General features: G+C 46.7%; 1 protein-coding gene across 2 annotated transcripts in view; it reads left to right on the plus strand.

Moving 5' to 3' along the window:
- KAT8 (lysine acetyltransferase 8) overlaps window positions 1-23,122 on the plus strand; it is a 30,002-nt gene that overhangs the window by 2,627 nt on the left and 4,253 nt on the right. The window contains exons 2-8 of one of the 2 annotated variants that reach the window (XM_068243947.1): window positions 11,556-11,807; window positions 14,074-14,148; window positions 15,888-16,063; window positions 16,673-16,726; window positions 18,508-18,672; window positions 20,645-20,875; window positions 21,195-21,288. In XM_068243947.1, the coding sequence (XP_068100048.1) occupies window positions 11,570-11,807; window positions 14,074-14,148; window positions 15,888-16,063; window positions 16,673-16,726; window positions 18,508-18,672; window positions 20,645-20,875; window positions 21,195-21,288 (1,033 nt within the window). In that variant the 5' untranslated portion in view covers window positions 11,556-11,569. Of the gene's footprint in view, window positions 1-11,551; window positions 11,808-14,073; window positions 14,149-15,887; window positions 16,064-16,672; window positions 16,727-18,507; window positions 18,673-20,644; window positions 20,876-21,194; window positions 21,289-23,122 lie in introns of both variants that reach the window. The other variant, XM_068243946.1, reaches the window with a different exon arrangement.

Raw genomic sequence — 23,122 nt, forward strand, 5'->3', positions numbered from 1 at the left:
GCGCCGAGGGGTGGATCGGGTCTCCCAATGACGTCCCGACGTCGCTGACGTCGGTGACGTCATCCCGCCCCGTCGCCATGGCGACGGGGGAAGCCCTCCAGGAAATCCCGTTCTTTGAACGGGATTTCCTGATCGCCTATCGCCGGAGGCGATCGGCGGGGCTGGGGGGATGCCGCTGAGCAGCGGCTATCATGTAGCGAGCCCTCGGCTCGCTACATGATAAAAAATTTTTTTTTTTTAAAAAAACTGTTGCGCTTCCCCCTGGCGGTATTTTTCATACCGCCAAGGGGGTTAAACAATACCAGTTGCCTGGCATCATTAGGCATCATACGTAGTGTCTGAATCACACACCTGAAGCAAGGCTAATCCGGTTGGACTTCAGTCACAGCAGCTGATCTGCATGTTTGATGTCTATGGCTAAAAGTATTAAGCCTCATCTACACGGTACAATTTTCCATCAGATAGGTGGATCTATTAGATAGATCTAATAAGAAATTGCATCGTGTGTACAAGTCTAAATTGTTTCAGATCAATTTTGCGATAGATTTAACTTTTTACAAGTACCCAAAATGTATTGCAAGATCGAACGCAATCCGATTGGAAATGATCTCATAGATCCGTCTAATAAATCCAATCTGACGGAAAATTGTACCGTGTAGATGAGGCTTTAAATGCTTTGACTCCTGTCTCTGAGAAAGCTGCTAAGTTCTTCAGACTTTGTATCGCCTTATGCTTCTGTATTGGGCTCTGTTCACAATGGGTCTTCCGTTCTATCGGTGTGCAGCGGACCAACTGACATAGGGGCGTAGCAATGGCTATGGGGCCCTGGAGAGGAGGGCGGGCCCAGGTGGTACTTGATGTGTTCACCCCAGCCTCTTATCCATGGGGTAGGGGCAGGTGGCATTGCTCCAGAGTGCCTACATCTGATGGCCCCATAAAAATTGTGCTATGGGGTCCCATAATCTTAAAGGATACCTGAGGAGACATGATGATAGTCATGGATATGTACAATGCCAAGCACACAAATAACTATGCTGTGTTCCTTTTTTTTTATTTCTCTGCCTGAATGAGTTAAATATCAGGTACAGTACAGACCAAAAGTTTGGACATACCTTCTCATTCAGAGCTTTCTTTATTTTCATGACTATGAACATTGTAGATTCACACTGAAGGCATCCAAACTACCGTATATACTCGCAAGCAAGCCGACCCGCATATAAGCCGACCCCCCAACTTTTTCCTGAAAAACCAGGAAAAAATGATTGACCCTCATATAAGCAGGGGGTAGGAAATGCTGGCCGTGTGATCCCCCCCAGTGTGTCCCAGTATAGTTAGTATAGTGGCCAGTATGGGTAGGTAGTGCCCAGTATAGCTAGTGAAGTGCACAGTATAGGTAGTATAGTGCTCGGTATAGCTAGTATAGTGCCCCAGTATAGCTAGTATAGTGCTCGGTATAGCTAGTATAGTGCTCGGTATAGCTAGTATAGTTCCCAGTATAGCTAGTATAGTGCCCAGTATAGCTAGTGAAGTGCCCCAGTATAGCTAGTATAGTGCCCCAGTATAGCTAGTATAGTGCCCCAGTATAGCTAGTATAGTGCCCCAGTATAGCTAGTATAGTGCCCGGTATAGCTAGTATAGTGCTCGGTATAGCTAGTATAGTGCTCGGTATAGCTAGTATAGTGCTCGGTATAGGTAGTATAGTGCCAGGTATAGGTAGTATAGTGCCAGGTATAGCTAGTATAGTGCTCAGTATAGCTAGTATAGTGCTCAGTATAGCTAGTATAGTGCACAGTATAGCTAGTATAGTGCCCCAGTATAGCTAGTATAGTGCCCAGTATAGCTAGTATAGTGCTCAGTATAGCTAGTATAGTGCTCAGCATAGGTAGTATAGTGCTCGGTATAGCTAGTTTAGTGCCCAAGTATAGCTAGTATAGTGCTCGGTATAGCTAGTTTAGTGCCCAAGTATAGCTAGTATAGTGCTCGGTATAGCTAGTTTAGTGCCCAAGTATAGCTAGTATAGTGCTCGGTATAGCTAGTTTAGTGCCCAAGTATAGCTAGTATAGTACTCGGTATAGCTAGTTTAGTGCCCAAGTATAGCTAGTATAGTGCTCGGTATAGCTAGTTTAGTGCCCAAGTATAGCTAGTATAGTACTCGGTATAGCTAGTTTAGTGCCCAAGTATAGCTAGTATAGTGCTCGGTATAGCTAGTTTAGTGCCCAAGTATAGCTAGTATAGTACTCGGTATAGCTAGTTTAGTGCCCAAGTATAGCTAGTATAGTGCTCGGTATAGCTAGTTTAGTGCCCAAGTATAGCTAGTATAGTGCTCGGTATAGCTAGTTTAGTGCCCCAGTATAGCTAGTATAGTACTCGGTATAGCTAGTTTAGTGCCCAAGTATAGCTAGTTTAGTGCCCAAGTATAGCTAGTATAGTGCTCGGTATAGCCAGTTTAGTGCCCCAGTATAGCTAGTATAGTACTCGGTATAGCTAGTTTAGTGCCCAAGTATAGCTAGTATAGTGCTCGGTATAGCTAGTTTAGTGCCCAAGTATATCTAGTATAGTGCTCGGTATAGCCAGTTTAGTGCCCTAGTATAGTGCCCCCGCCTCACCCAACTCCCCCCCCCCCCCCCCCCCCCCCCCCCACGGCCGCCGCTGCTATTAGCTTACTGTGCGGCTTCCTCTATTCCCCTCTCCGTCTCCCGGCATGTAAATAGTTCACAGCAGCTCGCTCCACGGCGGCTGCTGTGTGATGACAGGAAGCTGGAGGCAGAGTGGCTTCCTGTACGGGCGATGTGTATCGCTGTTACTATGGAAACCGCTCTGCCTACAGCTTCCTGTCATCACACAGCAGCCGCCGTGGAGCGAGCTGCTGTGAGCTATTTACATGCCGGGAGACAGAGAGGGGAATAGAGGAAGCCGCTCAGTAAGCTAATAATAGCAGCGGCGGACACGGGGCGGGGGGGAGGCGGCCTTCCAAAACGAGACTCGCAAGCAAGCCGACCCCCCAACTTTTTGCCCACTTTTGGGGGGTCAAAAATTCGGCTTGCTTGCGAGTATATACAGTATGAATTAACACATGTGGAAGTATAGTACATAACCAAGTGTGAAACAACTGAAAATATGTCATATTTTAGGTTCTTCAAAGTAGCCACCTTTTGCTTTGATTACTGCTTTGTACACTCTTGGCATTCTCTTGATGAGCTTCAAGAGGTAGTCACCTGAAACCTGAGCCAGCTGATGCTTAGAATGCTGCCCAGAATACTGGAGAATCTATGTGCGGGGTGAGGCTGGAGAGGGCGACCATCAAAATGGGCTAATTCTTCAGAAACCACAAAGCTCTTGGAGCTTGACTCAACACCTCAATAGCCTCCATTTACAATAAGTTGCCGCATTCAAAGACATAACAACAAAAGTTGTTTAGGTGATAACTTTAATGACTAACTACAAGATTTCTTTGCAAACTTTCGAAACTTTACGTTTCTTCTTCAGGCATGTTTCAGAACTGGATCAGAACCATACAAAGTTGTCACATACAGAGGCTTTATATATGATTTTGTAGGGTATACTGCAATCTGACCTCATGTTACAAACTTCCTCTTTTTTTTTTTTTTTTTTTGAAATGTAAAGGATCTAAGCTTTACTGAACATGTATTGAGAATGGAGGCCATTATCCTGTAATCCTCTCCACCTTGGATACATGAAAGAAATGTTGCAGCTGCGTAGCAATCCCCACAATCTCAGATCCACAGGTTCTAATAATCTAGTCATACCCAGAGTCCACTTGGAAACTTTTGGTCCCAGAGCCTTTTGTCATGCTGCTCCTACGTTTTGGAACTCCTTACCTCAACAGATTCGTACAGCTCCATCCCTGGACGTGTTTAAATCCAGACTGAAAACCCACCTGTTCAGTTTGGCATTTGCAGAAATATAACTTATGTTGTGTGAATACTTCATCCTACTACTAATTACTGAATCTGAGAGAGCCTAAGCGCTTCGAGTCCTATGGGAGAAAAGCACTATAGAAATGTTATGGTATTGTATCATTGGGCTGTTATAAATTGAGGTTGTAGTACTGCAGATTTTCCAGCAGATGGCTCTCATGATCCACCTCTGCTTTTCCAAATCGCATTGCTGATGTTTCTAGATCCCTGGCGCATAAAGGTAGCCATAATGTAAAGGTGTGTACACACATGGCCAACGACGGGTCCTTCAGACCCTCCCGCTGGGCGGCACCTTAAAGAGGAACTCCAGCCTAAACAAACATACTTTGATTAATTTACATTAGTTATGTTAATTAAAATAGATAGGTAATATCTCTTACCCACCCTGTTTTAAAACAGGCAAATGTTAGATTTCGTGATGGCAGCCATCTTTTTGGTTGAAATAAGGTGACAGGGAGCATGAGACACAGTTCCAACTGTCCTGTGTCCTGAGCACCTCTCCCAGTTGCTAGGCAACGTGAATAACAACAACACAGGAAATCGCATCATGCTCTGCACAGCATCAGGGAAAAAAAGCATGGGCTTTTTTTCTTTGGGTGGAGCTTAGCTAAAAATGCAGCTAAAAATTATGCTTTGGTAAGAAAAACAAAGTTATGATGCTGTGAAACTGTTAAAGATACACCAAGCCTTTTCAGTTCTGCTGAGTAGATTTTTAGTCCGGAGGTTCACTTAAAGGGCCCACTGCACTGCTGATTTTTTAAATTGCTAGGATTTGCAAAATAACATAGGAATTGCAGTAGGTATTTTCCACTACTGCAATTTTTTTTTACCAAAGCGCAATTGCTTTCTGGGCCATTTTGAGAGCGATTTTACAATGCATATACATTGGGTATCGCATAAAATAATGAAGAATCGCAATCGCTGGTGTTTGTAATTAGCGATTGTTAGTGGAAATGGCCCTAAAGGTGGACATATCTATTGATTTTGCGGCCTGTTCAACCTTACAATTTGATGATCATTTTATTGAATAAAAATGGTGCTGTCACAAGCATGCCCAATCGACTATTTGACCGATTTCGGATCAACTTCGGTTTAATGTATCGATTGAGCATGCTAAGAAATCTCAGGGCGACATGATCTATCAGGTGCAAAGTGATAACGACATGCAATATCACATAGAACGCGACAGAACCCCTGGCACTGTCTCTCCTAAATGTGAACGTGTCTGTGCATTCAAATCTCACCAGTTCCAGCTGCCTAGTCTCATTCGCTGCTTCTCCGCCGCCAGACACATAACACATGTGCCTTGTGCTATACGTGGCAACCACCTGATGGCTCTCATGGGGAAGCAACTGACAAGACCGGGAGTAACTGTACAGTTGCAGCAGCTGGAGCAGGTGAGTTTGAATGGAAGGGGGGGGGGGGGCATCGGCCGGGCAGCAGAGGTGACATCACAAGACCTCACATCACAAGATTCCTGAGAAATTTAAAGCTGGAATCGGTCTGTGGTGTATGAGCAGCCAACAGATTACCCTCTGAGATCCAATCAGAGAGAGATCTGTCTTTTCGTCGATCTGCCGATACATAACTAGAAGTATGTGCTCCTTTATAGGTGGCCCCTGGATGTGGCCAAAAGACAGGATCTGATCCGCGACGGATCATTCTGATCGAATTCCTCCACACACTGCCCATAGAATTTTAATAGATTTCCGCATGAAATCTATTAAAAAGCTGTCAAATCGCAACGTGCATTGCTCAATGCAATGTACCACTGATCTATTGCCGCACCTGATCGTTATCTCCCATTCGGTATGATTAACCAATTCAATCTACATCTAGTGTAGGCCCATGTGTACCCTGACCCCTGGTTTGTAAACCTCTGTGTAGCCTGGCACCTGGTTTTGTAGGGCTCTGTGTGGCCTGGCCCCTGGTTTTGTAGGCCCATGTGTAGCCCGGGCCCTGGTTTTGTAGGTCTCTGTGTAGCCTGGCCCCTGGTGTAGTAGGCCTCTGGTGTTGTAGGTCTCTGTGTAGTCTGGCCCCGGGTTTTATATGTTCCTGGTGTAGTAGGCCCCTGTGTAGCCTGGCACCTGGTTTTGTAGGGCTCTGTGTAGCCTGGCCCCTGGTTTTGTAGGCCTCTGGTGTTGTAGGTCTCTGTGTAGTCTGGCCCCGGGTTTTATATGTTCCTGGTGTAGTAGGCCCCTGTGTAGTCTGGCCCCTGGTTTTGTAGGGCACATGTGTAGCCCGGCCCCTGGTTTTGTAGGCCCCGGTGTAGCCCGGCCCCTGGTTTTGTAGGCCCCGGTGTAGCCCGGCCCCTGGTTTTGTAGGCCCCGGTGTAGCCCGGCCCCTGGTTTTGTAGGCCCCTGTGTAGCTCGGCCCCTGGTTTTGTAGGCCCTTGTTTGCATTGCCTGGCCTCAATGTTTGCATTGCTCATTAAAGTAAGCTTCTAAATTCTATGGTGTTTGGAATTCGGCAAATTGAAAATCGATAGGAAGTAAATTTGATTTGCCCAGGCAGCATAGAATTTGCATTGGATTTGCAAGCAAGCTGGAAGTATCTGCATTTCATTGATCTCTGTTGGAATGTATGTGGCATTAGAGCAGCAGGAGAGCGAGCATCCTTCTATGGGAACGTTCCGTGCTGCATTTGGCCGGTATATATATTTGATCAGGTTGAGAATTAGCAGCAGTATGTTGTGGCTTCTGTACTGCTTACATTTGGCTTTCCAGTGTACACAGGCTGCTGGGTGTAGTTCAGGGGTTTCTCTCACACACATTTACCTGGCAGCTGCAATAATTACTTATTGTCTTATTCGTTTACATTCCTCCCTTGTGTGCTTTTCCCTCACCTTAGCTATGTAAAGATTGGTTTCGTTTGCAATTGAAAGTGATCCAGGTTTGTCTGGTCTGGCTGCCTGTGTGTCTTTGTCATGTGATAGACTTCCCTGAAATATTCAGCAGGAAACAAATTGTGCCTTTGTCCCCCCACCCCCTGTCATTCTATTGTAGATGTAAAGATGTGTACACATGCTGGATGAAACTCCACCGAGAACAATCCCTGTAGGGAATTGCATGCGTTATGCGAGAAAATGCTGCCAGCCATCCATTTTTTTCCACTATGTGCAAATTCAGAAGCAGCCCATTAACCACTTCAGGACCGTAGGCTTAAAACGCTCATGCAATCGCTTGCCAAAACGATTTTGTGAGTTTTGCGGTTTTCCTATACCTTCCATTGAGGCAAATCGTCTCAAAAATGGCCCGAGCAGCGCTTTTCAAAGCGGATTGTAAACGAACCGCTCTGATAGAGAATCATTGCACAAGTGCTTTCAGGGTGATTTTGAAAATTGCCCGCGCTTAACCTCCCTGGCGTTCTATTAAAATCGCCAGGGAGGCTGCGGGAGGGTTTTTTTTAAATTAAAAAAAAACTGTTTCATGCAGCCAACTGAAAGTTGGCTGCATGAAAGCCCACTAGAAGGGCGCTCCGGAGGCGTTCTTCCGATTGCCTCCGGCGCCCAGAATAAACAAGGAAGGCCGCAATGAGCAGCCTTCCTTGTTTTGCTTACATCGTCGCCATAGCGACAAGCGGGGTGACGTCATGGACGTCAACTGACGTCAGCCGCCTCCGATCCAGCGCTTAGCGCTGGCCGGAACTATTTGTTCCGGCTGCGCAGGGCTCGGGCGGCTGGGGGGACCCTCTTTCGCCGCTGCTCGCGGCGGATCGCCGCAGAGCGGCGGCGATCAGGCAGCACACGCGTCTGGCAAAGTGCCGGCTGCGTGTGCTGCTCTTTACTTTATGAAAATCGGCCCAGCAGGGCCTGAGCGGCGACCTCCGGCGGTAATGGATGAATATACTCGTCCATACCGCCAAGGAGGTTAAAGTGAATGGTTACCGATTAAAAAAAAAAAAGTCAGATACTCACCTAAGGAGAGGGAAGGCTCGGTTCTAATGAGGCTCTCCTCTCCCGGTGCCCAGTGGATCCTCCGTTCAAATCTTCCGCCGCGGGGGACTTCGGAAGTCTTCGGGAGCACCCAGGCAGCTCCATACTGCGCACGCGCGAGTGCGTCTTAGTGGGCACTCGCACATGCGCAGTATGGAGCGGCCCGTCTTCGGGAGCCCGAGTGCTACCGAAGACTTCCAAAGTGGCAGTATTGGTCGAATACTGCAACGGCGGATCGTGAGTGCGACCGGGCACCGGGAGAAGAGAGCGAAGTCTCATTAGGACCGAGCCTTCCCTCTTCTTAGGGCCTGTACACACTGAAAAACGCAGGCAAAAACGCAAGCGCATGCGTTTTTAAAGTGCCTGTAGTTTTAAAAACGCATGTGCTTTTGCCTGCGTTTTTTGTGCGTTTGCGTTTTTCTTGTAATTGCTGATTGGCTAAAGAATCCTTTGTTTTTTTTCTAGTTTACATTTCAACAGGAATCAGGACATTGCAGAGTCTTCTGGGATACTGACTTCTGAAAAACGCAGGCAAAAACGCAAGCGCATGCGTTTTTAATGCGTTTTTCATGCGCTGCGCTTAAAAAAGCGCAGCAGGCACTGCGTTTGCGTTTTTTTAAAAACGCATCGCACCAGTGTGTACAAGTCATCACGATTTTCATTCTTTTTCAAAAGACCTTGCGTTTTTAAAAACGCATGCGTTTTTAAAACGCAACGCAAGCGCAGCAGTGTGTACAGGCCCTTAGGTGAATATCTGACTTTTTTTTATTTTTTTTTAATTGGTACACATTGGCTTTAAAACTTTTCAAAAACGCCTATAATGTGAACAAGGCCTAAAGCCCCGACACGATACGATTCTTTGTGCAATTCAATTACGATTTTATTTACAATCCAATTGAATCCGACATGTCCGATCGGGATTCGATTCAATGCGATTTACTGTTGTTTTGCAGTGGCAAATCGCATTGAATTGAATCCCAATCGGACATTTTGGATTTAATCGGATCAAAAATAGAATCGTAATTGAATCGCACAAACAATCGTGTCGTGCCGATTGGGCTTTAGGGCTTGCTGCAGGGCTGTACAACTCAGCACCCAATGTGATTTTTTTTTTTCCCCCTCCCCCATCTTTTCTTCCCAACAACAGCTTTCTGTTGGTGGCCTCTGAACGCTGCTGCCTTGTTTATTTAATTTATTTTTTTTACATTTTGCTATTTTTATTAATCCCCTCTCTCCCTCCCCCCGCCAGCCAATCACATCGAAAGGCTCTCATAGGCCTATGAGAGCCGATCTCTCTCTGGACCTCTCCAGGGGACAGCTGAGTGACACGGCTGTCCCCAGTACAGCACTGCTGTAGATCGCAGCGCTGTATAATGTAAATAGATGGCAGTTTTCCCCATCGCCGCTGGTAGACAGAGGACGGAGCGGGGGAGTGCATGGGTGCGAGATCCCCTGCTAACCATGCCAGGACTTAATGCCAATTGGCGTTACGTGGTCCTGGGGAGCCGCCGCGTTCACGTTAGTATGCTACAATTCCCTGTCCAAATTTGCATGCGGGGAATTGTACCGAAACGCTTCTAAAGACTGGTACACGCGTGCAACTTTTGTGCCCAGCTATCGTCCAAACTTGTCTGTTGGACGATGGGTTGGGTGTGTGTACATGTGGCAAACGACTAGACTGATAAGAGGCGGTTTGCCCAATCCAGCCGCTGAATCAACTGACCTATTATAGTGCAGGTTGGCCATGTGTTTACAAGTTGTTTGAACAACTTGTTTTTTTGATTGCGGAAATACTGCGCGCGCAATATTAAAATGAGTTTGGTGTTTAGTTGGGCATCGCGTGTGTATGTACTGGTCGTGCAAACAAGTCACACGGTTCGTCATGTTGGCCATGCATTGAGTTGCAGGTATGTACCTTAAAGCGGTTCCGAGATGAAAAACTAACTATAACAAGTAACTTGTCTATATATGTTACCTAAATTTTACAGCATATCTATCTGCAAACAGCTTCAACAGAATATGATTATTTCTTCCTGTGATACAATGAGGGCAGCCATGTTCTGTTTGTCACAGGCTGCTATCAGGAGATGCTATCTGCTTGCCTCTGTGTAAATTCAGTCCCCTCTCCTCCTCTCTTCTCCCCTCTGCCTCTGAAATCTCTGGCTAGTAACACCTCCCCCTCCTCCTGCCCAGACTGAGCTCCCGTGAGCCCTTGCTACTGTCTGAAAATGCCAAGGCACTCTGGAGAAGCTGTGGGTGAGGCTTCTTTAGTTTATAGGGAATTAGAGTATTAAAACAAAAACAAAAAAGTATTTGGCTTTAGGAATGCCCTATATACATTAGAAAAGAAACACAATTATGCAATGTGTAAAAGTTGTATCTCGGATCTACTTTAAGATGGACCTACATCAAGTGATTTGGTAGCAGATCAACCAAGAGACTTTTCTCTGTCTGATCAAAGCTGAGAGAGACCTGTTGGCTGCCGATTCTCAGCATGACATTTTTCTGGAATTGACTTTGTGACACCGCCCCCGTCCAAGTCCCCCCAAATGTTTGCTGTGCACCCCAATGCCTGTGCATAAAGATACTTTGCCTGCCATACTTCCGTGCTGGCGTCATAGCATGAAAGACGCATGTGTGGCATCACACACACGCTCCTAGTGCTTTATGCCGGTAGTCACGTAGGACCCAAATGTGAACGTACAGCGCGGACACTAGCGGGCAACATGACTGGTAAAGTGTTGTAATGCACGGGCACATATACTATTATGGAGGTACAGCGACCGGGAGTGCTCCAGATATTGCACGCAGTTCCCACCACACATTCGATCGACCACGTTGGCCTGAGATTTCCTAGCACGTCTGATACATTCAACCAATTTCGTCCCGAAATCTATCGAATTGTCAAACGGGCATGTTTGTGGTGACACCGATTTTTTTTTTTTTTTTATTCGATAATAATTATTGAAGCAGATGGCCGCTATAGAAACAACGCCACCTTTACACTTTCTAGCTCTCTTTTGCTATTAGCAGTTTTTGCTCACTCCGATAAAATTAGTTCTTGGAAAGCCCGAGGTGGGCTAAAAAAAAAAAAAAGTAGGCTACCTGATCCGCAGGGCTGAGCGGATCAGGTAGCCGCAAAAACCGCCGCTCCCCTGGGATGCAATGGCCCACTTTAACTTGCGTGACCTCTGGATCACAACACTGCAATGAGAGACTGTGTTGTCTCTCATAGCGTGCAGGGAGGCAGGGGAGTGTCAGGAGGCGTGGCCAGGGGAGAGAGCTGCCCAATGGCAGCTCAGGAATCCCTGTAAGAACACCCATGGCTGGCATTTTAAACAAGGAATTCCTCTCCCCTCTATTTACCTCCGAGTTGGCAACAAATCTTGTCGCTAATCTCGGGGGGCTATAGCGTGGCGGTGGGGAGGAGAGGGGAAGAGAGTGGCAGTTGGGGGACACAGAGCCATGTCATTAGGCAGAGAACATGCCTCTGTCCTATCTGCCCCCCAAAGATCCACCTCGAGTTCTCTTTAAAAACACTTCTAGTGCTAAAAAATAAAGAGAGGACACAGGCAGTTCCTACGTAGGCTGAGTACTATACGTACCCGTGTTTCTCATCATGTCACGTCACTTCCAGTGTGCTTTAAGGTGTTAGTTGTGACTGTTTTCTCATCTGTAGTCAGGTCCCAGTGGAGCCATGGATGATTCGGTTCCTGCAGACCACAAATCGGACACTTCAGCGATTAGCGAGAACCAGCATGACGCTCTCCCCTCTCAGGAGGACTCGCTGGAGCAGGAGAGCGTTAAAGAAGAGGAAGATGAGGAGGTGGGGTCCGGTGGAGAGACCAGAGTTTGCACTGGAGGCGGCAGAGATCCTGAGGTGACGGTGGAGATCGGGGAGACTTACCTGTGCCGTAGAGCCGACAACACATGGCGTAAGCGTAACGTAATTCACTGGCATTGTACTACCATTACTCGCACAGTGTCATAGATGTAATGATTGTTTATCTGGATTACCATCTTACATCACTCAATATTCAGCAGATTTCAGCAGAAAGCTGACTTGTACAGAAACTGTAACTCAGGATTGAACTTCATCCCAATCCGTAGCCGATAGCCCCTTTCCCATGAGAATTTTTTACCTTTCCTCTAATCGATCATCGGGGTTGATGTAGCTGATATTGTAGTGAACCCCCTCCCACAGTGTGATGTCATGACCATGGTCCTGACAGTTTGCAATAGGAAAACTGAACTTACAGTTTTGTACACAGAAAGAAATGGTAGCACATCTAAAACCAATCTGCACCTGTCTGACACTTTCTGCATAGAGCTTTCGTACAAGACCCTTCCACCGCAATGAGGTCATCCTGTTGGAAGGGACCCAAACTTATGTTTAAAATCAACGAAATCCTTTGAAAACATGCAAATGTTAACAGTCCCAGATTTGCATCACAGGAGCCTGAAGGCACAGATGTCCTGGCACCTAAGACTTCACCATCCATTAACCTACAAACCCCCTGCAAAACTGCAATTGTGCTGCAAGTGCTCCCTTAGTTTTAGGTAGCCAGAAGTACCCTCAGTATTAGGTAGCCAGAGGTGCCCCCCCACGCTCCGGCTACTGAACTTCCTGTCCAGGGGAAGTTTAAACAGTAGTGGGCACTCTACTGTTTAAACTTCCTGCCGGGACAGGAAGTTCTGTGTAGCTCTGGAGCCTGAAGCGGAGAAGACGACCAGGGGACTCGCGCCGGCTGGAGCAGGTAATGTATGACCGCTGAATTGCGGCGGTCTTCGGGAATTCGAAAGCCGCTAACGACGCACTCCCGGCCCGCCGGCGACCGAGAAAAATCTTCCGCACGGATGGATCGATGGGAACGATCGATTTCGGACGGAAATCGATCGTTCTGTCAGCGGTGTGCGCGGCGATTTCACAGCCGTTTCGATCACTGTGATCGAAACGGCTGTATATCGGCAGGAAAATTGTTAGGTGTATGGGCCTCTTAAAGACTTTCCTCTGGTGAGGTAAGTTTCAAGCGTCTATTTTTTTTTTCTTCTTACAGGTTCACTTTTAAAAGGATCACTTTAAAAGGATCTTAGCAGCTCCTGGTTTCAAATGGCTAAAAGGGATGCCTTGTTTGAGAAGATACATCCCCTGCTCCCTTTTCACTGTTATTATCCAGGGTTGGTGTGAAGTTCATCAAGTGTGACTTCTCTTTTCTGTTTGAAGAACAGTTTTCCCCCTCCCCCCTCTCTAATGCTGAATGAGTTTGTTTGATCTAATGCTGGGAATACACAATGAGTTTTTTGGGGGGCAGATTTACGGGCCTATCGATATTCCAATCGGTTTTCTGATATCTTCAATTTCCATTCACTTCTGTGAGAAAATCGATCAGAAAAAACAATCGAAATCAGATCGGACATGTTGGAAAATATCTATCGAGCCATTTATCTGCCCCCCAAAAAACTCATGGTGTATTCCCAGCATTGGCTTCTGGGTAATTGAGTATAATTAGAAGCGTCCTTATCTGCTTTCCATTTTCTGTAGCTTGCCACCAGCTTGCTTGTAGATGGAGGTATTAGAGCAGTGATCTGCAAACTTGGCTCTCCAGCTGTTAAGGAACTACAAGTCCCACAATGCATTTGCCTATATGTATCATGACTGTGGCTGTCAGACTCCTGCAATGCATTTTGGGACTTGTAGTTCCTTAAAGTGATCCTTAAGTCTATTAAAAAAAAATGAGATTTACTCACCTGGGGCTTCCCTCAGCCCCCTGCAGCTGGTCGGTGCCCTCGCAGCCCCGCTCCGATGCTCCAGGACATGCTGGCGAACACTTACGGTTTGGCCGTCACCGAGTGATTCTTCGCATTCCCAGCCATAGTATCGCCCCCTATGCTGCTATTGCTGCCTCCTTTTTTTTTTTTTTTTAATAACGAGCCATGTTGTTAGTATGCATTTTTAACATGCTTTTGAGATGCCCTGGTTGCTAAAAATGGTGCTTGGTTTACTTGAACATCAAAGAATTTCTACAGAGCTAGAAACCAGCTCTGCAGCTGAATGTTGAACAGTTGTAGAGGGAAGTGTGTCTGCAGTGGGAATTTATATGGCAGGAATGTACTGCAGCGTGCCCATGTATCTGCGGGAAGCGGTGTGGGTTGTGCAATGCTTGCATACCCTGACGTATGACTGGTCTCTTTTGTCCTCAGATTCTGCAGAAGTTATCCAGTCGCGGCTCAATGAGCAGGAGGGGCGGGAGGAGTTCTATGTCCATTATGTGGGATGTAAGTATTGCTGAGACAAAGTGACTCCCATCCACTCTTCTTATCATATAACAAACAGTCTCTCCAGTTGTTGCGTAATACTGGTATTAAATGGAAACCTGAGCATAATACAAACAAATTACACTGATAAGGTACGTGTACAGTATGTACTTTGAAGTCAGCATGACGCATAAGTTTATTGCAGCAGTCAACCCTCTCAATTTGTAAAGACCCAAGTATAAGCCTATGTGAGGGAATAGCAATGTTCCGCCATCACCTTCATAACGTAGATGGCCCACTGCACCAATCCACCCCCCCCTTCTTCACGACACTGAGAGAGAATGAGAGAATGGTCCTCTCCTCACCTCCTAAACGCATATGGCTCTCTTCTCCTCCACGCTAATCCAGAAGAACAAAACACACCGGGAGCCCAATCTGGTACAATATCGTTAGGTCACACTGATAGTAAGAATATATGAATATACTCGCAAGGTAGGGTTGCTATGAAGGCAACCGCTTAAAGAAAGCCAGAGGTGAGCTAAAAAAAATGAAAAAGTAGGATACCTGATCCGCGGGGCTGAGCAGATCAGGTAGCCGCAAAAACAGCCGCTTCCATGGCCCATTTTCACTTTTGCGACCTCTGGGTCACAATGCTGCACTGAGAGAATGTGTCTCTCATAGCGTGCGGGGGAGCGGCAGGAGGCATGGCCAGGGGGAGAGAGCTGGCAGCTCATGAAACGCTGTAGGAACGCCCCTGGCGAGCGGTGGTGTGGGGACACATTGGCATGCAAGAAGGCAGAGAACATGGCTCTGTGTCCCATCTGCCCCCCGAAGATCCACCTCGGGTTCTCTTTAAGAGAGCATGTGGGGAAGTACCGTCCGTACTTAGCCTTGGAGTGGTACATGTCGCCGATCCCAGTCAGTCCGCTCTACTGTGCAGGTGCAAGTCGCCCGCGCAGTAGAGCAGTCACAACTCGGATCGGCTATTTCCGCCTGATCTAAGCCGAGGGCTGCTACTGCGCCTGCGTTGGAGCCGAGGAAGGTAAATATCACAGGCGCGCCTGCGCCACAGCTTGACAAATTGTCGGCTGTGGCTTTGGAGGGGCCTAGAAAGACCACCGTGAGACTGAGGACAACGGGGGAAGCCTTAATTGGATCCAGAGGCTTTCCCCTCCCGATGTAAGTAACCCCCAGGGCCCCTTTTTTTCAGTATAGGTTCTCTTTAAATATGAGTCATACAGGAAATCGCTTCATAAAGCCATGATCCCCACACTGCCAGCGAAAAGCAGAACATTTTCTCACAAACTGTCACGCCGTTATATAATCAGTTATACAGTATTTCAACAATGTTGTTACGACATCTTGAAAAAAGAGAAATCATAAAGTAAAAATCATTAAAAAAAAGGCCCCGTTCACATTGCACGCGTTTCTGTCCGCGTTCCAGGAATGTGTGTAGGAGGCCGACACGCATGACACCAGACAGTGCATAGACTGCACTGTCTGATGTTCACACTGCATACGTTACGGACCAGTGCGGTCTGGGAACGCATACTGCACTTTCAGTGAATGGGATCAGCCACGCAACGCATAGAAACGCGGATAGCGTGCGTTCCTATGCGTTGCGTTCCGACGTCCGTGTTTTGTATGTGAACGGGGCCTAATGCAGTATTTCTGAGTCGGAGTCCAGGCTTCCAGAAACTGGCAACCTATTCCTGATAATGAGTCCAGCCATTTCCACCCAGCTTATTTCTCCTCTTCAGTTAACAGACGCCTGGATGAATGGGTGGACAAGAACCGGCTGGCGCTGACCAAGACCGCAAAGGACGCTGTGCAGAAGAACACTGACCAGTACCTGAATGAGCTGTCAGAGCAGCCCGAGAGGAAAATCACCAGAAACCAGAAGAGGAAGCATGATGAGATCAACCATGTTCAGAAGGTGGGGGAGCCCATCCGAGAGCGAGTGTTACATCCAGACATTTGATAACATTAAATTTGCATAATTATCTATGTATATTATAACCTTGTGCTCCCTATAATCTAACACTATTATTATATATTACATTTTTATAGCGCCATGTTATGCAGCGCTGGACAATTAAAAGGAACATAAACTGAGCAGGATATGGATTTTTCCTTTTAAAATAATACCACCTGCCTGACACTCCTGATCCTGTGTGTCTAATACTTTTAGCCACAGCCCCTGAACAAGCATGCAAATCAGGTGCTCTGACTGAAGTCAGACTGGATTAGCTGCATGCTTGTTTCATGGGTGTGATTCAACTACCACTGCAGCCAAAGAGATCAGCAGGACTGCCAGGCAACTGGTATTGTTTAAAAGGAAACATCCATCTCCCTCTCAGTTTAGGTTCCCTTTATGTTACAGATAATGATAATAGGGGTGACAGCCTGTGCAGCCTCTGCCCTGCAGTTCTCCCCGGGGGATCGGGGACTGATCCCTGACAGGCGACATGCCTCATATATGTGTACGAGGCGTTAAATGGCTGAGTGAGAAAGTATCTGGCTAATGTGTGTAATCTCTTTTCAGACGTACGCAGAGATGGACCCTACCACTGCCGCGCTGGAGAAGGAGCACGAGGCGGTGAGTGTCACAGGGTTAAGTGTAACTCTGGCTAATATGGTTTCATTTTATCTAATAATATCTGTACAGATTGTGTGTGTGTATTGTTTACACTGCTGGTATGTGCACTGTTGGTACGTGTACTGTGTGGATGTTGTTTTACTTTCTAGGGTGTGAACAGTGGGGTTGGTGTAAGTCTCTGGGTGGGTGCTGCTCAGGGCCGCGCATGCGCAGTAGCCAGCGACTCGCTGGCCGGAGGGGATCGGGAGGACTTTGTGGGCGCAGGAGGACCCCAGGGGGGCTGCAAAGAGCCCCAGGTAAGTTAAAAGGTACCCTAAACAGGTTTAAAAATGACAATTTCCACTTGCCTGGGGCGGCCTCCAGCCCCCACCGTAGGCTGCGAGGTCCCCCGGCATCCTCCTGGTTCAGAATCAGAGAACCGCGCAATAGCAGGACTCTCACGCCGGCCGACTTGACGACACGTGCTGGGCAGGCGCAATGATGTGTAGCGTGCTGGGCCGACGTAAATATTCCTTTAAATAAACTTTGTGTTGTCGTTATGGCTTGTTGTGTGCAGAATTCTACATTTTCTAAAATCTAAAGAATTTCATCCATTTTGGAATAAGGCTGATAACAAAATGTGGAAAAAATGATGCTCTTTGAATACTCTCCGGATGCACTGTATTTAACTACTTAAGTACCGCTGTGATTGAAATCTACGCCCTGTCTTGGTGGGCTCCTGGCTGGCAGGGCGTAGATTTCAATCACCGCCGCAGCGCACATCCGCCGTTTCTGTCGCTCCCCGCCGATCTTGCCGCTCACCCCGACGTCTCTCGCCGCAGCTCACTGGCTCTTCCTGTCTCTATGACGGCATAGCCATGTGAGTCAGTCAGGAGCTGATTTCATTGGCTCCTGGCCATGTCTATCAATGTAAGCCGCTCCCATTGGCTTACATTGATAGACACGGTCCGGAGCCAATGAAAGCGGCTCCTGACCAGCTCACAGGAACTCTGCCATCATAAAAACGGCAGAGTCTGTCAGGAGGATTCCGGGTTGCGGCGGGTATGCGCAGCGATTCGTTGAGATTCCGTCCGTTTTGTACCAGCGGTCTCTGGTCCTTTATGGTCTTTAAGGGTGCAGAGACCGCTGGTACTTAAGTGGTTAAGCATTAAGCACATTTTTGACATTGGTTTCTCCTGGCTGCCTTTCATATACATCCAGGAACAGCACTGCATTTTGTATGTTGGCTCATGACTTGCACACACCTTGCCATCAGGGTCTGTGAGGGGGGAGGGTGGCTCTGTAAACCAATCACAAGGCTGCCGGTAATCCCACCTAAATTGTACTTCCAATCACAGAACACGGAATTGTTTTGCTTGTCATTGGATGAGACTAAAGTCCAAGTGATTATTATTATTATTATTATTATTTGTTTACATTATGGTCTGCCCTCCTTTGTGACCTAGATTCACATTTGTGTAGCTTTCACTGGCAGCAATTCATCCATGCATTAGATTCCCAGTGTTGCCTAAACAGTTTTCTTTACACCTTTACTCCTTTTCACCTGAGTCTGATAAATCCCCAGTGTGGAGTTGTGGATAGATATTTGAAATCGGTCATACTGAATTGACGAGAGCTCAGGACTTTCCCAGATTCGGGCATGCAGAGTTTTGCCGAGTTCATGTTCTGTGGTGTTGGGCAGCTCAATAAATAACTCAGCAGGTGAAAGTGTGTTCCGTCTCCTCTGCTGCTTCCTCACCAGCTACTGGCCTCTTACTCATGTTTTATTATCATTTTCTCAGATCACCAAAGTGAAATACGTGGACAAGATTCACATTGGAAACTATGAGATAGACGCGTGGTACTTTTCCCCGTTCCCAGAGGATTATGGGAAGCAGCCCAAGCTGTGGGTGTGCGAGTACTGCCTGAAGTATATGAAGTTTGAGAAAACTTACCGCTACCATTTGGTAAGTTGTCACAGGCCAGTGTGGTGCATTCTGCATGTCCCTACCAGTACCTAACCAGCTGCCTCACACAAGCCTGCCACCATTGGACGTCCGTAAGAATTTAAATCTTCTCTTGATGCAAATGGAGAGGAATATTTTTGTCCCCCTAATCCTTCTCATAGCCCCCCCCCTCCCCATTCCATAAAGACATCCCATCTAAATCTCCCCCAACACCCCACGCCAAAAAGAATGGCATAATTACCAGTATTACTAAATAATTGCTGAAGTTCCAGCAATGTCAGAGCAGGAATCTTCAGAATCTGCCACACTCCAAATAAAGGGGATATCTTTATAAAAGTTATCTACCTGCCAGCAGCGGCTACTAACATGACAAGACGAGATGCCCGAAATGAATAAAATAGTTGAAAATGAATTTAAAGTAAACCCGAGAGGAGGAAACCTTTGGATCCTAATGAGGCTTCCCCTCCCAGTATAAGTACCCCCTAAGGGTCATTTTTTTTTTCTTACAAATTTACTTTAAGGCCTCTTTCACACTTGGACGTTGCGTTTTAGGGGACGTTAAGGTCGCATAACGGGCCCCTAACGCAACGCATGGTGGTGTTGAAGTTGGACGTCAGATTGAGCCGCGTTATGCGGCTCTTGGTGTGCTGTTTTCATTCCATCTATACTGATAGAACAGCCGCTCCAGGTTAGTGATAGGAAGTCCGGATCTTTTAAAGGATTCGGATGATTCGAATCGGATCATTGAAAAGATCCGGATCTTTGAACCGAATCATTTGAATCATTTTACTAGGGAAGCAGACTGGGGGTGAAATGACTAGCAGGACAGGACTTTCCCTGCACTGTACATTCTGTATGTTCCTGTTTCTTCCAGACAGACATCCACTGTGTACCGAATCTTTCATTGTGATGATCCGGATGATTCGACTCACAAAAAAGATCCGGATCAAATGGAACGATTCATACATGATCCGGACAACACTAGGAGTCCAGGTTAGGTCACCACAGTGCAGTGAATATTAATTAGCCATGTGCCTTTTCACTGAGCATGTGCAAGCAGTCTAATGCAGCTAAAGCCCAGTATAACGCACAGCATGCTGCACTTTCATTCAACGTGCAGCGTTACAATGTAACGCAACGTGGGCAATGTGAACAGCACATTGATTTTTCATTACTGTGAGTTGGGCTGCATTACAGGCTGCTGTAACATGGGACTTTAACGTCCCACTGTGAGAGCAGCCTCAGACTTAACAGCCTAAGACTTAAGTGTTGGGTTACCTCAAAACACCAGCCTTCAATAAATACGTTTGTTATAGCACAATATGGCAAAACTACAGAATATAAACTACCATAGGCATCCATGTACATAGCCGCAAATGGCAGTTATAACTGGTAATTTGGGAAGTAGGGGCAACTTTTAAGATGGCTGTTGTTGGGGCTGCCTGCTATACAAACTACAAATATTGACTGTTATTTTCAGTTATTTACATGGGTGTTTATGGGGCCCCAAACTCCCCCCAACACCCCACCTCCGAGGCTATTTAGTAGTGATTTGGGCAGGGCGCCATGGTTGGGTTAGGCATGGGGGGTATCAGTTAGGGATTTTGCTGCCGGGGGATTGGTTAGGGTTAAGCATCAGTAGAGGGAGAGTTCGTGTGAGAACAATGTTAGGTTACACATTGGAAAAAAATTACCAATATTTTACTTTTATATTGGAATAAAGTTGTAGAATGTTTGTAATTTTACCGATATATTCCACTAGCGGCCTTTTCCGGTTCCCGAATAACCATGGTGCCCTTTTTTAATGTATGTGTGAGGAGGGGCCCTCATATCGCTCTTAAGTGGTAGAATCTGCAATGAATTAGAATTGCATTACTGATCATAGCACAGTTTGGGTCTACTTTATTCTTTATAAGTACACCTGTCCCTTGGAGTGGTGAAAGTGATGTACAGACCTCTCCTCTGCCTACAGGGCCTGTGCCAGTGGAGGCAGCCGCCAGGAAAAGAGATCTATAGGAAGAATAACATCTCTGTGTACGAGGTGGATGGGAAGGACCACAAGGTCTACTGCCAGAACCTCTGCCTGCTGGCCAAGCTCTTCCTGGACCACAAGACCTTGTACTTTGATGTGGAGCCCTTCGTATTCTACATCCTGACCGAGGTGGACCGACAGGGGGCGCACATTGTGGGCTATTTCTCTAAGGTAAGGTAGCACGTCGCAGACTAACTGCTGTACACACTCTAGATTGTAGGAGGAAGTGACCCCAAATGCCCATCTTTGACAAGGTCCGTATAGCATGCATGCAAGGCTTTAGACCTAGTCCCAGCTGCTATAGTATACAGCTGCACAGACTTGTACTGATCACTGTTTGATGACATTTTTGAGATAAGCACTTGGTAGACCTCATCACGTTTCTTCTGTTGAGAACGCCCGATCACGCTTTTCTTCTGTTGGGAACACCTGATCACACTTTTCTTCCAGTGTTGTGACTATGGATGACTCAGATGGTGTGTTCTTTCAGGAGAAGGAGTCTCCGGACGGGAATAACGTGGCCTGTATCCTGACCCTCCCTCCGTACCAGAGGCGTGGCTATGGGAAGTTCCTCATCGCTTTCAGTAAGTGGCTTGTGTGTGGCTGTACAGCTGTGAGCATTGTGTGATAATGGAAGAGGCAGGCTCCCTCTACATTGCTGCTGCTCTATCCGGCTGTCCTCACTAAAGATGGTCTGTGAGCTGCAAACTGAATGCATAATTAGGCCAATCCAAATCATCAGGAAGTGCATGGGATGGCCTTAGTACAACCTGCATACAACTTGCATTAAGGGATACCTTAGCGGTCACAAATTTTAAAAACGGGAGCAGGCAAGTGCAGATAGCAGTCCTCATACCTACTGCTCTTCCCGTTCTCTTCTAGAGGTCCTGCAAAGTTACTTGTTGGTTTGCGAGGTCGTGGCTAGTGCACAGGTGCTGTCCCAGCGGAGCACGTCCTCGACCCCACAACCTCTTGCCTGGGAAGCAGGAGCAGTACCTCTACACACAATGGTTTCTCTACTTGATAGGAAACACCACAGCATTTTTTTTTCCAGCAAGGGAGCGTGGCTATGTGCTGGAAGCTGTCAAGATGCTAACTTCATTAACCTCCTTAGCAGTAATAACGAGTCCAAGTCGAGGTGGAAAAAAATAAGCCAGGAGCGGTAACCCCGAGCTGGACTCATGGTTGCAGGAGACCTATGCAGAGCAATGTGCTCAGCGGGCGTTTTCACTCATCTCCTGGAGGATCCAGACGTCGGCTGCCATTCTTCCTCGCCACAGAGGCTCTGCATCCCCCTGGTGAGATCGCCGTCTGATTTTTTTTTTTTTTTCCAGTGTTATGGTCTAAAAGCATGCAAAAAAATTGCATCGCTTTTAGACCCTAAAATCCAGAAAGAATCATACTGCCAAGGGGGTTAAAGAGACTCGGTAACAAAATTTTGAGCCTTATTTCTTCTGTCCTATAAGTTCCTATTACTGTTCTAATGTGGTCTGTCTTACTGCAGCCTTTCCTAGTTGCACTGCCTCTGTAATAAATCTTATCTCCTTCCCTCTGTCGTGTCTGTCGGGCTGAGGCTGGAATGTGTGGAATGTGCAGCACTGCTTGTGATTGGCAGAAGCTTTACACTCCAAGCTCTGCATGAGTCACACAGTAAGCTAGTTCTCAGCCTATGATGCTCTGGTTAGAAGCCAGTCTTTTGTTTGTAAACACTGCCTAAAACTGTTAATTACAAGCCAGGACTGCAGCAGGGAGTGGCAGAAACAGCACAGAGGGGCACAGGAGAAAATAAGGAATAGAATGGTATGCTTTTTAGTGTAAAAATTTTAGAGTACAGACTCTCTTTAAATGAAAATAATGTCATTTCAGGCTGTATAGTTGTTTTAAGCAATACCAGTTACCTGGCTGTCCTGCTGATTCTTTTGCCTCTAATATTAGCCATAGACTCTCTGAACAAGCATGCAGATCAGATGTTAGTGACTGACGTCTCACTGGACCACCTGCATGCTTGTTTCAGGTGTGTGATTCAAACACTACTGATACCTGAAAAATCATCAGCAGGATGCTTGGTAACTGGTATTGTTTAGCAGGAAATAAATATGGCAGCCTCCATATACCTCTCACTGCAGGCATCCTTAAAGTGCACCTGAACTCTTGCACAGGACAGAAGGAAAGCATAGAGAAATGCACCCTGTATGTATTTAGAGAGTTTAGCCTGTTTAATTCCCCCTCATCTGTGACTAATCACAAGTTGTAATTTGATCTCTCCCCGTGTCACATGGCAGATAAGCTCATTTGAAAGCACTGAATGTTACCATGTCTGCTTCCATAAGTGCTACAGAAAACGGGCCTGTATTCCCCCCAGTGGGTCGACGAGCTCAGAGAAGCTCTTTTGCATAGATAACTGAAGTTTTGTATCTC

This window comes from Hyperolius riggenbachi, chromosome 7 (assembly GCF_040937935.1).
Source record: "Hyperolius riggenbachi isolate aHypRig1 chromosome 7, aHypRig1.pri, whole genome shotgun sequence".
Taxonomy (NCBI): Eukaryota; Metazoa; Chordata; class Amphibia; order Anura; family Hyperoliidae; genus Hyperolius; species Hyperolius riggenbachi.